At 43.3% G+C, this 17,171-nt stretch overlaps 1 protein-coding gene across 5 annotated transcripts in view; it reads left to right on the top strand.

Annotated features, from left to right (window-relative positions):
- Nucleotides 1-16,929, top strand: part of ILRUN (inflammation and lipid regulator with UBA-like and NBR1-like domains) — a 58,988-nt gene extending 42,059 nt beyond the window's left edge. Inside the window, exons 4-5 of one of the 5 annotated variants that reach the window (XM_075910311.1) lie at nucleotides 2,421-2,524; nucleotides 12,807-12,984. In XM_075910311.1, the coding sequence (XP_075766426.1) occupies nucleotides 2,421-2,524; nucleotides 12,807-12,842 (140 nt within the window). In that variant the 3' untranslated portion in view covers nucleotides 12,843-12,984. Of the gene's footprint in view, nucleotides 1-2,420; nucleotides 2,750-6,654; nucleotides 7,433-12,806 lie in introns of those variants that run through there. The other 4 variants (XM_075910308.1, XM_075910309.1, XM_075910312.1 and 1 more) reach the window with 4 other exon arrangements.
- Nucleotides 16,930-17,171: the final 242 nt, after the last annotated feature.

Below are 17,171 nucleotides of genomic sequence, written 5' to 3'. Positions count from 1 at the left end.
ACAGATGATGATGGTCGTAAAATTATTAATGCTTGGAATGTGGGAGTAATTTTATTTGTACAGTAGAAGCATTCTTTTGTCTTTGTTTCTCCAAGTGCAGGTCATCTAGAGAGGAAATTTGCTTTCCTTTGGTGATCTCTACATTTGCTGTATTTTTAGATTTCTAGTCATGTATCAGTTTCTTCCCTGTTAGAAAAAAAAAATCTAACTATATGGTGCTTTAATTCCTTTTTTTTAATGATGGAAATGGAGCTAGCTTTTACTAGTCAGTATCCTTCCATATGTGCAGTATACTGTACCTAATTTTAACTAACTCTGAATGTGTGTATTGGGAGGAGAATATTGCCATCCCCCATTTTTTCCTTTCCTCCCTAGACCGGTCCTGTTAACCTTCTTGAAAGAGGAAAGATGGTTTGAAAGTGGCATCCTCTGGAGTACAGTGGAGCATTAATCAAAGGTGTTTTTTTGAAAATAACACAAAGTACTTCTTTTGGGGACTAAATGTGCCACCTGCACATTTCTCCCAGCCCCTCAGGATCTAGGGAGCTGCATATTTGAATTCACACTGAGTCTCAGAATTATTTTTGCTAGCTAAGTTGCAAGTCTCACACCTGAAACTCTTAACTTAGAATTAAAATATATTCATGCTAATACTAGGGATGTGAACGAGTAGCTTTAGTGGGTAATGCTTACTGGTAATCGGTTAACCAGTGTCCCCAGGCAGCCTCCCCCAGTGCCCACCAAGCTGACAGGTAGGGATGTTAAAGATTAACCAGTAAACATATGTCTTAACATACAACTAGTTATCGGAGGGCTCTCCTCTCCCCCCGGCCCGGCCACCACGAACCTGACCACGATAGACTGCCTGGCAGGACTAGTGGCTGGAGAGAAAACGCTGCTTCTCTCTTCACATACATGCTGGGTCCTGAGTTCATGATTCTGTGCAATTGCTAATGAAATTAAAAAGGCACAATAAAGGAACTGTTGGGTTAGGGAGCATTTATTGCATTAGTGGTTTCAGGTCAAATGGCTAAACAGTGGGCTTGCCAGGTGGGTAAAGAAAAATTGTTTTTGGCTACTTTTCATATAGTTAAAAAACAATCTACATATTCTGTTAGTCTCTAAGGTGCTGCTAGACTATTCTTTAAGTTTTTCCAGTTAGACTAACTCGGCTACCCCTCTACAACTTTTTTTCATATAATTGTCCGTCTGTACAGATGTTCCACTAATGATGGTGGCATGTCAGAAATTTTCAAGTCCAAATTTTGCAGTTCTTTTCAAATAAGGAAAGGGGGAAAGCCCTTAAAATTGGGTTAATCATTTTGGCTTTTCCTGAAATGGCATGCCCTCTCTTGCTGGGGTAAGACTGGAGGAGTTGCCTGAGATGAACAGCAGATGGCACCACTTCACTGCTTGTGAGACCTGTTAGTGGAAAACTATTTACTGTGTTTGTGCAACTAAGCCAAAAGAATTCTCTGTAAATGTAATTGGATTTAGTCTAATTTCTTATGTCTTTTCAGTGTTCTAATTGAGGTTTCATAAGGGATTTAAACCTTGATAGTATGTTGATCGTTGACGTGTTCATATACAAACTAAGATGGCTTTGAAAAAGCAATATTGGGAGGAGAAAAGGTGCTAGTGAATTCCCCGAGGCTGGCTTGGTAAAGTAAAGGCAGCTAAACCCCGTCAAACTAAGCATTGTGGCCAAATGAGAAGAGACACGCTGTGAGTTCAGCTGTTTGAGAAGCACTGGTAGTCAAACTAAACTGCAAAGGACCCTGCTGCCCTCTTTTCCCCAGCCTGCCTGCCACTGGCAACATGTTGCAAGCAGTTGGGCTGCTTGCAGATTTACTTAATCTGGCAGACAACCAGCAGCTGATTAGAGACAAGGTGGGTAAGGTAATATCTTTTATTGGACCTGAGAGAGCAAAGCTTTCAAGCCACACAGAGCTCTTCTGCAGGTCTGGGAAAGGTCCTCTAAGTGTCACATTCTAAGGCAGGGTTGCCCAACAGACAGCTCACAGACCCACCAAAGCATTTTGTAAGGCCCATAGCCTGCTTCAATGCAATATATAGACCAGTGGACTGCCAAGCTGCCGGATCTGGGTACAGAAGAGCCAGCTGCTTCAGAGCAGTCCCACGTCTGCTCCCTGTAGCTCTCTGCTCAGGGTGCTGGGTGTGGGGAGAGGTGAAGGGGAAGGCCTTACGCGCTGCCACCACCTCCCAGCAAAATCTCTCAGCTCCCATTGGCCAGAATGATGCTGCTAGGCTTATGTGGTGCTTGTAAAACACTGTAAAATGTATTGTTAAAAATTCTGTCAGGTAAAAATACTATTCTGGTATTATAGGGGCAGGAGTGATCGCCTTGTTGTTCTGTGAATACATCTAACCCAAACCTAAGTGACCTTCCCTTTTCACAGATGTCATCTGGGTTATCCTCAGCGTGGAGGTTGGAGGACTATTAGGAGTAACGCAGCAGCTGTCGTCCTTTGAAACGGAATTCAACACACAACCACATCGCAAGGTAGAAGGAAACTTTAACCCCTTCGCCTCTCCGCAGAAGAACAGGCAACCAGATGAAAACAACCTAAAAGACCCTGGGGGTTCTGAGCTAGGCACAATCAGCAAAAACACGTGGGGGCCTGCTCCTGACCAAATTGAACAAGATCAGACTGGACTGTCACAAAACTCTGTAAATCTCTCCCCCAGCAGTCACTCAAACAACTTGTCGGTAGTGACGTACAGTAAGGTAGGTGCCCTGGGAGATCAGGAGAATGGGTAGGTGACGAGACCATGATGTGTATTGTGATAGTCCTGCTTCATTACAAACTGTGAAGCCCTGCCTTCCACCTCCGTCTGACCTGCTAAGGAAGGGTTTGACTATAAGACCGTCTAACTCTGCCAGCTCCTCACCTTATATTAAACACGAAATAAAACACCCTTTTCATCCAATAGATTCTACTAGGTCCACATTTTAAAAATCCTTCTTGATGTCCTCATCTTGACTGGGTGCTGTGTAACTGATAGTTGTTGAAGTCCTCTCCAACTTCCAATATGTTTTGAAGAAAAAAGTCACAATATCTCCAAACTCAAATCTAGGTGATTTCAACATCCCTCCTCCCCTGGCACATCTTGGGATTCAACCAAAGAAAATAAATGTATATATTTTTTTCCTGCACCAAGGAGCAGATAGGGGGTACCCTGCTCAACAGCTTGTTTTCAGGAGCCACAGTTGAGGAATAGTCAGTCCTAGGACCATTCTTGTTTCTGTGATTTTTTTTTTCTTGTCTCTATAATCATGTTTTAAAATTTCCCTCAGAAGCTTGCTTGATGGATGTTATACAAATAAGCTTGCGTGATATTTTAACTTTTTTAAGATGTGTGCGTGTACAAATTTATGAAAATGAATTTCAGGGTTTATTTACACTTCAGAATCCTATTGTTGAAAGAAGCATGTCTAGGTGTGTATGTCCAAAATAGTTGATTTAAAAGCCTTTAAATATGCTTTACTGTAATTTGAACAGTCTATATAGGAAAAGAACACTCAGTTGCTATTTACATTAATAAAGTCCTAATGTTAGGAACTACTGTGCTGTAGATGAACTTGTTAAACTGCTTGCAGTGTACAAATGAATCCATTCCAAAGTACCACACATTGTACTGAGGTTACATCATTTTGTCCTAACTTTTAGAGCAGATAACAAAATAGGAACTGCAACTGTACAGCAAACTATCAATTGCCTTCTTCATATTAGACACCTCAGACTGTCAGCTGTGTGAGACTTACTGGGTCATGCTTCAAGAGGGGACTCTCAACAACCCTTTAAGGCTAGCGCTTCACTGTTCAGTGAATTGAAAATTACAGCCTTGTACCTTTAGATTGCCAGCCTCAATCATTAGTGATCTGAAGCTCTTACCATATGGTGATTGCTTTCTGTGTTCTGGATCAGGCCATGGTGGATAGTGGCCTAACCATAATCACTGCTCAATCCCTATGGAGGGGCCAAGAGCTAATGTACCTGTTGGCTGACGTCTGGTTCTCCCCGAAAGTGATCCCTCTGTAACAAGGTTGAGGCACATTGGTGGGATAATGTGCAGGAAGTTATCCTATTGTCTGTGAGATGTGTATATTCTGTACCTAAAGGGCTACTACGATTCCAGGACTGGTAGAGGGTACCTTGCAAGAATGTTTAATACATGAAAAGAACTGAAATAAAAACTTAATTTAGCTGAGATACTGGACTAATCTACTAGTTTTTTACAGCTACAGATGGAATCAAATCTGTCTTATGTCACCCATGAAAACTTGGTTGTCCCAGTCTTAGCATATGTCAACACTTGCTGGTGAAGGCGGGCATAGCAATGCTCATTTTAATCTAACTACCATGAGTAACAGCTGAGTACATGTGGTGTCATGGACTTAGTCGTGGATTAGCAACCAGAGTACAAGTCCTGCAGAGTCCCTGGCTTGTCCTTGTCATGACAGGTATGTTGTTGTTGTTACCCATGCTAATTAGATTAAAGCTAGGTAGACATACTTGTCCAGCTACGTTATGTCTTCACTTTCAATGTAGACAGACCCTTAGGAGTACATTTTCAGCTAATCTTGGGGATTTGGGGCTTGCCCATTTTGATTGAAGAATTTGGTTGTTACTTATGTCTACTTCATTGGTACCTGCAGTTGGGTAGGCACGTAACTACTAAGATTTGCACCTAAGTATAGCACTACTGCATCATTAAGAGTAGCCAAGACTAGAAAAATGTCAAATTTTAAGATTTAAATTACTGTGGTGGTGTCTTTGTTAGATACCCAGGACTGAAATACTTGTTATGTTGGGATAAATGTGGTATGGCCATTTATGGATAATTTCTTTCGTATATTGCCTGACTGTCTGGAACGCAATACAAAGGCTAATGACAGCTACCATGATACAGAGATAGAAACAGACAGGAGTACACCTTGACTACGCAGAGCTAAAGGAAGAAGTGGCTAATTCCATGGGCAAGGATTATATCCTTCTCAACAATCTGGACAGTATGTGATTTGGAACATGATCTATTTTGATATGGGACAGCCCAGTTTAGTTCCATGATGCAGATGTAGGGTGGTAACTTGTGTTCTAGTGATTCTTTATTCTGACTGATGAGTTTAGCTTATCCATTGCTTCTAACTAGTTGTCATGCCAGCACAAAAGATCCCTTCATCTGCTTTGAACTGAAAGATAACTTTAATAATAGTTCAGTGGGGTAGTCTACAACTTCTTTTCCCAACACAAAAGAAGACCACAGCCCTACTAATTTGGACTTTTTTGCAGTGCTTGTGCACAAAGCTTGCAGTTCTGTTTCAGGCTGCTAAGAGACTCCCACTGTCTTTTTGACAGAAGCTGATGTGGCCTGGGCCTCTGTTACAGGTTGAACCTCTCTAGTCCAACACACTTCGGTCTGGCAACATCCAATGGTCCGGGGGCATGGATATCCACTTATCATGGGTGTGGCTAAGTTTCCCATGGCCCCAGAAAGTATCACAGCCACCAGTCCGGTCTCTGTGTTCTGTGCTGTTATTTGCCCATACTGGGCTCTTTGAAGACATTTAAGCAGTAGAAGTGTTGGTAATGCTGCTAGACAATATTGACCTCCCATAGTTTGGCAAATTCTCTGGTTCAGCACTGGTTGAGTCCCGAGGGTGCTGAACTAGAGAGTTTCTACTGTACTTTGATTACCTCCTGCTTAGAATACAGGGCCCTGGAAGAGTTTCTCTATTATTGATCACACACTCTTCTGTCCATGGTAACTTAGTAGCTAAACACTGTCTCAGCACTTTACAAAGTGATTTTCCAGTAGGCAGCTTTGTCAATTGCATGAATCTCTTGGGCATACAAGCATATATTGGCAAAGTATTTTGAAAAGGAAGCAACAGTGACAGTCCGTTGCGCATTGAAAGGGCTCACAAAGCTGGTAGGAAGCTCCTGGCAGAATCGGTTGCCCATTGACAGCATTTTGGAAATGCAGGGAGAGTATTTGTCACATCCAGAAAGTATTATTGGGTAGGCAGAACAAAATAAGACAGCTTCTCACACGTTACCTTGTGAAAGCTGGATGGATATGTGGTTTGTCACCATGAGAAATTGAACACCTAAATTGCATGGCAGTTTTTTCTAGGAAGGGACACTACATTGACAATCAAAAGCTCTGAGACTCTGGGATGTGCCAAGTGAGAAGCAGTAAGAGAGAATGACCAGTCCTTTTCATCTCATATCCTTGAAGTTCCTACCTCTGTTTGAGAACTTCCCATGGTGGCCAAGATGGTATATGCTGACCTGCTTTGCTAGAAGTCATAAATCTGGCATGTTACTTTTGTTTGAAATACACTGAGCTGACTGTCAGCTTAACAGTAACTTGCTTATCCTAAGTGAATGGTCTGATCAAATATTAGTGAAAAGTACAAACTAGTTTTAACCTTTCGGTTTCAGAATTCCTGCAAATAAGGTGGTGCCAGATACTGACTCCTGTTGTTGCAAGGCTGATGTTTCTCTTCCCAGACCAATATCTCACTGCCAGAAGGATTCCAGTTTTCAAAAAATCATCTTCAAAAATCAGACCTATCAAACATAAGCTAAACTCTTCCTCTGTTTCCTTTTCCATTCCACTGTTCAGGTTGGGACTAATCTGGTGTAAGATCCGGTTGAAGATCTAAAAGCCCTGACTGGGGAGTAGCTGCTATACCATGTTGTGGTCCTAAATAGGGTAATTGTGGAAATAAAAAACAAAACACAAAAACTGTAGCAGTTTTGTTATCACTGCCATACTGTCAATCGATTTAAGAGATCTCATCGGTGCTTTTGGAATGGGTGGAGAATTTGGTGTGTAGGGATTCATTCACTTATCTAGGTGTCTTGTGTCCTGCACTGTTATCTATGGCTTAGTAAAATAGGTAACTGGTTTCCTCCAAAGCCAAGGCTATTCTGAAGACCATTGAATGCCCGTGGCTGTTAAGCTAAGCATTTTGCCTTGGGAAGCTGCTTTATCTCTTCTTCCTTAAGGAAAAAGGAGTTCAGAACTGGGTTTCCGTTCCCCAAAATCATCAGAAAGCTTCTCCATGAGGTGTCTCGGGGTTCTCATGAGAACAACTCCTCTCAGGTAACTGGTTTCTGAAGATATGGAGTCAAGGAAAGCAGAAGCTTTGACACCAGAAATTTCTGGACCCACATTTAATTTCGAAAAGCCAGTGACATGCTGTCCTGTTGCTTTGAACCAGTGATATCACCTTCTTCTTGCAAGCTGGCAATCTTTCTTTAAAAAGAGGGGTTTCTTAGGAACGAATAACAAGTAACATAAATCATGCACTTGGGTGTCTCTGTAAAGGGAAGTTGTAGGGCTCTTCAGGGCAACTCCAGAAGTATTCTGCATTTCTGAGTGGTTTTGGGGAAAGGTGGGGAAATTACATGGATACTTGAAAATTGCTAGATTCTTGTGCGTGCTCATTCTTAACAGAAAAGGCTTCATCCCACATGGTGGTGATTTAACATTATAAAACAAGTTTTAGAGAGCCATATTAATCTGTCATCAAATACAATGAGTCCGGTGGCACCTTAAAGACTAATAATTATTTTATGGAATAAACTTCCATGAATTGCAACTCACAGAATGAGAGAGCGATCTTCAAATGGATTGAGCATGATGTTAAAGGTCCAGAGACTTGGGTTTTATTTCCTGGGTCTGTCACAGACTTGCTGTGTCATCTGCTGAGCTGCTTCGTGGGCTTGTGCCTTCATTTTCTCTGCTTAAAAAATTGAGTGAATTCATTGCCATGTTTAAGTGCTTAAAGATGAAAACCATCAAATCCATTAAATCTGTGAAAACAGAAGAAGGGATGGATGAGGTAGGAAGAGGTTGGATAAAATTTTCAAAAGCATCTAAGTGCCCTTTTAAAAATTGATGCAGGCACTTAGTTTAATTGTCAGATTCAGTGTCAAATTGTTCTTGGGGTATTTCTACACTAGCACATTTTTTGATAGTTCCAGCCATTTCAGGAGTACTAGTGGAAGTGTCTCTTTAGCCAAAGCTCTTGCAGTTTTCAGATTATAACAGATTGTGATTAAACCTGCCAATGTAAAAATGGTCAGAGGCTGCCAGAGCCTTGTCTGAGTTAGGACTCCCTATAAAGCAACTGCACAGGTGTAAATGGTTTTCTAAAATTCCATAGTGTAGATTAGGCCCTGCTGACAACCTCACATGCTGTCTGCCACTGAGGCAAGTAAGAATCTTGAGATTTCACATGCAAAGTATTTGGAACACTGTTGTGTGTGGCAGTGCAGGCTATGGAGTTTGGATAAATCATCTTTGGAAAACCAAAATCGAATGTAATCAAACAAACTTCCTCTAAAAATGTCAGTAGAACTTAATAAAAAGGCAATATGCTCTGGACTGCTTCTGTAGTAAGTTTCTCCTTCCATCCCCAACAATTTGATCAGCTCCTGCCTGACCTTGATATTTCGTTTGGTAGTAATGAGGCCATCCCTAGGAGTTCCTGATGGGTACCTTAGCTCTTGGGCTCTCAAAGCCTGAAATTGTACAGGCAAGTTACTTGGCCTTGGGAATGGTGGGGAAGGAATAGCAGCTTGTGTGTCTGGTATCTTCTAGATTTTTGAGCCCTCCCCTTTGGGGAGAGGGTATGTTCCCATTGTTGACAAACTTTGAGCCTGGATTAGGGATTTATTTTCCAAAATGGGTTAGTTGACTGCCATTATAATTGAACTGACTTAGATCAAGTGTGGAGACGCCACAAGCTCGGCATGGCTATTAGCCACTTTCCTGGGACAATCGCAGAGCTCCTTATTAGTGTCTGCAGGTTCATCTGGTTTTAAACCCCTCCTCTGTGGACCTAGGCTTACCTAACTGTTGAAAGACTAACCTAGATGTAATTGAGTCAAAAGAACTCAGGATAGTATGGAGAGGCACTGACCACAATCGGCCCAGGAAGAGAGAGGGACATATAGTGTTATCTGATGTTGCCATCAGTGTACGCTGAGAGACTTCTGTGTTGCTTGGCAGCCACTTATCAAAAAGCTCATGTCTTTTTTTAATTAAACTGTACCTTTTATTGATCTAAATTCTTCCACAAACAAAGGTGAAATAAAGATAGTTGTGAAAGTTTCTGAGTTGTGATGGTTTATAAAAGATTAAGTCCCTGAGATGAAAGTGGGATTTTGATTTAACTTTAAAAATGTCTGCTTTTACAATGACCATGCTGTTCAGAGTAATCACTAGGGCACATGCTTTTTCCTTCTTCACAAACCCTATTTTAGTTTCATGTTTGGAAGGTATTTAGTGTCTGAGCTGGGCTCATTGGATGAATTATAAAAGCAAAAATGAATTCTTCTGGTCAAATTTGCAGTTGCAAGAGAGACCACTTGGAAGCAGTTCTGGGACTATTCATGACAGACTCATTCCACAGATGTGAATACAGTATACCATAGGGTTAAGGTCCTGCACATATCAGGTGGTTTTTTCACACTTGAAAGTGAATTGTAATCTAGTTCTGATGGAGACTCCAAATCATTAACAAAATTGTGTAAATTCAAATTAGACACTGTTGAAAGTAGGCTGTGACCTATTTTCTTGATGTACTTGGGAAGATCCAAGGACAGAGGTCTTTCTCTTGCAGCTGTTTATAAATTTACTAATCTCTTTAGGGACTGTCACTGTGCTTTCAAGGGAGGTGCTAATAGGCTGCATCCATTTCTGACTGTTATCTCAAGGCAACACAGGGAGCTTTACTTACTGTGTTTTAGCTGTTAATATTGCCATTTGGGGCGGACAACGCTGAGCTCCTGGCAGCAGACATTTTTTTAACAGTGTTATAGCACAAGTGCCCTTGTTTGCCAAACACAAAGAAAAGATGTTGGTTGCAGGGTTCATTTGAAAATCTTGCCCTTGCATTCAAATCTTTTGAATCAAAAGTTATTAGGGGGTTTGCCCCCCTGCTTAATGCACAGGGGGTAGGCAACCCCAGCCCTCCCCCCAGCCACCGGTGAGGGCCAGGCTGTGGCCGTGCTAGCTCGGGCCCCTTCTCTTTCCTCCTCCGCTGTGCCAGCCCTGGGCCCCTTTTCCCTTTCTCCCGCCCCTGCCAGCCTGGGCCCTTTCCCTCCCTGACTCTGACCCCACCCCGGCACACCAGGCTTGGCTCTCTCACTCTGGTGGCCAGGGAGGTTCAGGGGTGCCTGCTCCACCCCATGTGGGGCACAGGTGGTGCCATGTGCATGCGGCATTCCAGAGCAGTGCAGCCTGCTGAGGTGGGGAAAGCAGCTGTGCGGGCAGCACTATCGTGACCTTTCCTCTGTGCGCTTCCTCCTGCATTACTCTCCGCTCAGCCCTGCCCGCCGGGCCACCCGTCCACCCACTGGGAGCGGAAGGGAAGGAGCAGACAGGTCAGTGAGGCAGTTCCCCTGGGTTGCTTTGGCTGCTGCGGTAAGTGCAGCTGCTGGGGACGAGTTAGTCTTCTCGGGGGCAGCCAGACTCTGGGTAGTCGGGCACCGCGCTCTGGCTCCCCAAGAGCCTGCTGCTGGCACATAAGCCCGGCTGGGAGCCCTGCTCCTAACGCCTGTCCCTGGGCTGCTGTCCCAAGCACCGTATCCTCTGCCCCGCCCAGCTCTGGGGCTCTCAAGACTGATATGGGGTTTACTGACTACTGTGCCATGTTTCTTCACGTTGAAAGCCCTTTGGGGTGGAGGTGAAGGAAGGGGAGTAGGGGCTTGGTTTACAATAGCAATTCCAAGTGGCAAGGGAAGCAGTGAGGTTGGGCTTGGTGGGGGTGGGGGAGGCAGGTGGGATGCAAAGTGACATAACAGTCACTCTGTCATCCTGCAGGAAGAACTTTTTTTAGTATATAGAGAGATGAGATACTACTCTTGCGCAGTGTGCCACTAACCATTCTCCCCTGATAGATGCTAGACTCCACAATAGTTTTGAGTCACTGGAAGATGCTTTGTTGATGTGCTATTTCCTGACACCATATAGCCCAGGAAAATACTCTTGCCTTGTTAACTGTGGTGAGACTTCAGTATCCTATCTGCACTTGATCATTAAAACCTAGAAAGTAAGATATAATAAGACTTTTGATAACGTTTTTGTAGTTTGACCTAGCCCATCCCACCAGACTATATAGTCAGGGCTTTTTGGTATGAGTCATACAAAAATACCTCGGTGCTCCACAGCCAATTCCAATACTTACGGGTCACAGAGCAAGCTAGTTATGGAGTTACAGCAAAATAAGTTGGAGACAATATTTCTTTTGCTGCCTTGGCTCATCCTGCTTGAAATGGTGTTACTGCTTAATTAGGTCACTGGCTGTCTTTTTTACTCCTCGATACAATGGGAAACAGCAGGACTGTATAAAGGCCAGAAGACCTACCTTCTGTCTCTGGTAAATCCAGCATAATGCATTTTTTTTCTTATTTTTACTTGACTTTGTCTTATGGTCTTTTTTAAAAATGGAATTTAATTGCTGTAGCTATTTCAGTAAGCTATGCGCCTCTCATTTATAGAGAAGCCTCTTAATGCTGTGGGATTTATTATGATGTATAATAAAATGTTCTAAAGTTAGTGAAATTAGAGCATGGGAGATTGCAGAAATAGTGTCCCTGTTAGTTTTAGACCTCCTGCTGCTAGATCTGACGCTTACATAAATTCACTCCGGGTTCAGAAGGAAAACACAAGTCACTAAATATTCCCCTTTTTTTGGAGGCAGCTGGTTTCAATTGAAGAAATATAGTTTTTTAAGAACTATCAAGTCTCGTTGTCTTGAGGGAATTAAGATGGTCAGAGAGGAAAAGCTTCCTCATAACATGTAGTAGTGGGGTGGCACTCAAGCCCACCAATCTGCACTCTACAAGTTGATGCCCTATCCCTGAGTTCACACTCCACCTCTCTACTTGTTCCTTAACCTGCCAGCTTAAAGCAGGCACCAGCTCCAGGGCAGCTAATGTTGGCTGTCCGGCCACTCCTGGGGGGGGGGGGGAGGGGGGGAGAATGGGACTTGAGCAGCTGAGTGGGGGGCAGGATTCAAACCCCCCAATCCTGGTCTCCCCAGGTGAAAGCCCTATCCCCTAGGCCACACCTACAGGTGTTTATAGAGGGAAACTAAGGCCATGTATGTCTACATTGAGAATTTGCCCTATTTTCAGCCAGTGTCCTAGGTGTGCACTGCAATACTCTAGTTTAGGCTAGAGAAAACCATTAAGTGCACTGGGGCAGCCTTATCCTGGTTTCAGGGGTATAGATGGGGCTTATAAATGATTTATCCTGTGTAAGCTGGGAGTTTGGACTCTGGCAGTTTCACCAGTAGCTGACATCCCCAATAAAGAGTATAGAAGGTCAAAAAGAGCCAAAAACCAACAGAAGAACATGCAGTCATGTTGATTGACTATTAGCTATATGACAACAGGCAGAGGTGAGTTGCTGGAAATGTATGTAATGACGCCCCTGGTGAGTTCATCTGTGAGGGTTGAACCACAGGATATTGGATCTTAAAAGCAGCTCCAGACCCATTAGCTTAAAGGCAGTAAGTAGCAGATTCAAACATCTGTATGTGATCTAGCTGCTAGAGGGAGACAGGTGGCGTTTTAGCATGTGTTACATGTAGATTTCAGTAGATGGGTCAGTTCATGTAGGTTAAAGAATGCAGGAGGTAAATGCAGGCAGTGGGATAGGGTAGAGAGGGCAGGTATCCTTTTTTGCCAACTAATGGTGATCAGCTGGTTTCAACTCTTGCCTATTGATATTGATTTTTGTCTCCAACTTTCTTCCAGGGTTTCCACGGTCCTTATCCCTTTGGACAGTCTTAAAAACAAACAAACAAAAAACAAAACGGGTATCGTCAAGAGGAGAGTTTGACAAAGAACTTACTCAAGAGGGATGTAGGGGGGTTCTTATGGCTTATAGAAGATACGGCATGGACCCCCTTCTCCACTTCTGCAACCTGGATAAAGAAGAAAACAAACAAACCAATAATTTAAGACTAGTGGTTTCCAGAGGAAAACAAAACTAAAGTATGCATGTGTGAATGCTGAATTTCAGGAGTGCTGTTCAATGCTACGAGAGAGAGAAAATATACCAACACCATGGGTTTTTTTTAGAAGTCATTATCACAATTGATTAGGTAGCTGAAAAAGTTTAAGAAAAATTAAAATGAAAGCCATCTTTTTAAACGAAAAACAAAGAATTATTTTGCCTACAGAGCGGTTGTAGTTTGAGCAAATGTTTAATATTTTTGTTTGTTTCCTGTTCATAATTTTTTTAATAAGGGACAGAGTGCATTTTTATGGAACTGTTGTGTCTGCTTGCTACAGTACGGGAGCTCGCTTAGCGTCTTCTGGAGTTTATGCAGTGTGTTGGATGTTTTTAATGTGCGATTGGGCCAGCACCCAGCTCTGTGAATTTCAGTGACATCAGCTGTTTTTAGTTATCAACCTTTTAATCTTCTGATTTGTCTGTTTCCCACTTGACCTTAGTGTTTTCAGTAACCTCAGTCAAGACCAAACTCTTGCATCAGAATGAGGGGGGAGATTCCAGAACTGAATTAAGATAACCTGGAGGTTCTTTTTTCTCTTGGAACTTGAAGTATACATACACATGTTTAAGGCAGAGACGGATTTACTAAAGTTCCAAAGCTGGTCCTTAGTGGTTGGTATTTTAAAATGCTGTTTTGTTGTCTGATACTGATGTCCAGTAGCTGTGCCTAGGACAGCCAGGCAAGTGTATCTGTCTTGTGCCAAGAGGAAATTAACTTTCTGTAGCTGTAGTTCACCAAACAGTAATTATAAAGTTATGCAAAGGTCATGTCCCTTTAGATTTAAACCTCATATCCATACCCTTTATAGAAGTATAATTTTAATTCCTCTCTCCTGTGATAAAGTACTAGCTTAGGAGGCAGAGGCCAGTTGTTTTTGAATGTAGAGCAAGAATTTGAATCATCAGCTGAGTTCCACAGTAGCGCCTTGTATTCTTGTTTTGCCTTTTTACTGGCCTGTAGCTTCTTTGAGGTTCTAGCTTTCTAGATGGATCTCATCAAGTCTCCTGTTCACAAGAAGAAGAACTCTTCTGGTCACGAGTCACTTAGCTGTGGGCGTCCGCAGAGGAATGGGAGCCATGAACAAAAGAGACTGTGCAGAGCAATTGTGTAGGGTGGTGACGTTCTGGTTCAGATTTTTGAGGTGTTGGGTCACTGTTAGCCAAGCAGCCTGGGTACTCGGGAAGAGAATGGGTTTTTTGGGGGGAGGCGCTGATTCAGAAACTTAAGCCAGGCCGTAACAGCCATCTGCCAAAGATACAATAATATGCAACGCCCCCCATCATCCTCTTCTAGCCCCCCAATCCCAAGCTATCCACCCATGTTGGGAGCTGAGTGCTCATTTTACTTGCTGAAGGTGATGCAAGGCTTTCAGCAGGCCCAAGCAGCAGTGTTTGCTTCATTGACTTAAGGGTTCCATTTTCAATGCACTTTCCATGGGCCCTGTTCCCCCAGGCTACGTGGGCAGCTCCTGTTGAGGCTAATGGGGAATGGTTGGTATTATGCCAAGGAAGAATTAGTTCACTGGTGAGGCATTTGGATTCTTGTAGTCTCTAGGTCCTGACATTGCTCCATTAGTGAGTGGCTAATACTTTAGTTGCCTATTAGACCCAGAATTTCTAAGGGCATGTTCCCTTTTAAGATTGGAAGTCTCCCTTCCATACTCTCTAAATACATGTGCGAGGCTGTAAGGGATTGCCCTTTGAATGAAGAAGGAGGAGGAGTTTTGAAGGAAGGTCCTGTCTGACTTGGAGAAGGGGTGCAGCTTGCCATTGTGATTTGAATGCAATTTAGGAGGTGTAGGCTGCTTGGTTAGCTCTAGTCATAATACCCTGTATGTGTCTTGTAAAAATCCCTCTGTCTGTGGGTGAGGTTTTATTCATCTCTCAAAATGAAGCAAGTATGTAAACCTTCATGGTAAAGTGTGGGTGAAGTTTGAATTATCGCAACAAGCATGCGAGGCCTCAGCACGTGCACATCTGGTACCCAGCATGCAGCATCTCCCCACTTTTCCATGTGTCCCCGAAGTGTTGCTGTTAGTCGAGTTGCCATACTTCTCATTGGTCTCTTCTCATGAGCTCCATCCAGCTGCCACCACTGGGCCCAGAGCTCTACAAGCCTTGTACTGGCAAGGACAGCGGTTCAACCCTCAAAACCAGCTCACCAGATTCTCATTTTCTTCTCAGCTGTTCCCAGACCTGTAGGCTTCACCCAGCTAAACCAGTGGCCATGTTTGTTGCCTGTCACTACTGCAAAGATGATGTTTTGTTCCCATTCCTAGAGAAAGCTAGTGTCTACCCCCAGTTGTTCTTGTGCCTTCTCAGAAGACTGTGTCCATTCTGCACACATCTCCGTGTTGTCTCCTCTCTTGAGCATATCTTAAGTCTACTTTGTCCTTGTGATTGGGACATTCACAGAGGGAAGAAAGGGTAGGGCCTGATTTGAGCTGCAGCTTGCAATAAGTCAGCCTGTTAATGTTGGCCTATTACATCTGTTTCCTAGGGAATGAGTCTCAAGCATAATCACCACCATTATCAGTGGGGATAATTGCTCTAGAAATAGCTGCAAAAGGCTCATAAGTGTTTCAGTGTGTTGGTTAGTGTGATAATCCGTGTGATGATGATGATGGGCGGATGTTTAAATTGGTAATTACGCTGCCTCCTATTTCTTCTCTCTGTGAAAACTGAGTCCCCTGGTGCTCAATGCACCCAGTCCCCAAATTTAAGCTACTATTAAGTTGGCAACATTTTCAAAAGAGAATTCGGGGTGCTGGGCGAAAGTCAGTCACACTTAGGACTGAAATTGCATTGCTTTCCTTGAACCAATATTTTTAAGATGGGGGGAGAGGCTAAAGTTTGGCACCTAAACCAAAAAATCCAAAAATGCTGAGCTCCCACGTTTCTAATTCACCTTAGCAGGGGACTGTGGATGCAGAACCTCTGAAAACCAGACTGAGTGACATGCCTAATTTTAGACTCTCAAGTGATAAAATGGAATCTCAGCTGATGATACCCTTGCCCAGAAGTCTCATAGGTAAGAGACTCTATGCCATGTTACCCAAGCCTGGCTGGTGTCTCTAACTTTGGAGAGTGGGGGGAAGGGGAGGAAGAGAAAGGGCTGGTACCCAGTGGTCTGAGAGACCATAGCTATGGAGGGGCTTGAGTTGACTCTGATCCCCAGCTGCTGCTGTTGTGGGGGGAGGAGGGGTGTTTGGGGTCCTCAGAGGGCATGACAAATGGAGAACAATTCAAAAAAGGGAGTTTGAATTTCCGATACATAGTGGGGTTTTTCAAGCATAGTGTGAGCTGCTGAGTCCAGAAATGCCTGGTAATCCTGGTGTGTCCCAATGTAACTCAAGTCTGGTTGGAAAAATACCCTGTCCCATGGCTGGGAAAGCGTGCGCAAGCTTTGTGTCCCTCTTGCTGGAAATGCAATCTGTATCTGGGAATAAGTGTCTAGCCAGCTTTGGCATGATGGAGAGAAAGTATCTGCTGCCCTGTGTCTTGAGAGGAGCATATGTGTGTATGTGCAAGAGGGAAGAGTGCATCCTGAAACCTATAGGACCTGCAAGTGTAATCCCAGCCCCCTGGTTGTGAGTATAATCTGAGTCTGCAGGGCTAGGAAATACACACTGTCCCCTGTTTCTGTTTTTTTTTTCTTTTCTTTTAGTGTGTGAGGTGAGTGGTTGGTTCTGCAGCCTGTCTTTATTCTCTTTGGAGGAGTGCATGTGTAGAGCAGGATGGTGTGTTGCCTCATTGAGTCTGGGAGAAGTCCAATGATAGCACATTGGGGGTAATAAAGGAAGTTTTTCCTTTAATGTATAAATGAATATTTGTATGATTAAATTAACACAGAAAAAATTACCATCAGCTGTCTATAGAGTTTTATTGAAGGTGTGAGCAGTTTCTAGTTTTCTGTGACCTCTGCAATGTTTGTTAAATGCAACTCTCTTGCTTCCTTCCCCAGATCTTTGGGGGTGCCGGGCAGACATAAAAAATGTGCCATACATCTCAACGTTACCTTTCCTTTTCCCATGAATAAATTTGAGGAGAACATTTGAGAGGAAATTAATTCAGGGTGCATTGGATGCATGAAATAAAAAAAA

This window comes from Pelodiscus sinensis, chromosome 27, assembly GCF_049634645.1.
Source record: "Pelodiscus sinensis isolate JC-2024 chromosome 27, ASM4963464v1, whole genome shotgun sequence".
NCBI lineage: Eukaryota > Metazoa > Chordata > Testudines > Trionychidae > Pelodiscus > Pelodiscus sinensis.
The sequence above is the reverse complement of the archived record's forward strand: the minus strand, read 5'-3'. Positions and strand labels throughout refer to the sequence as shown.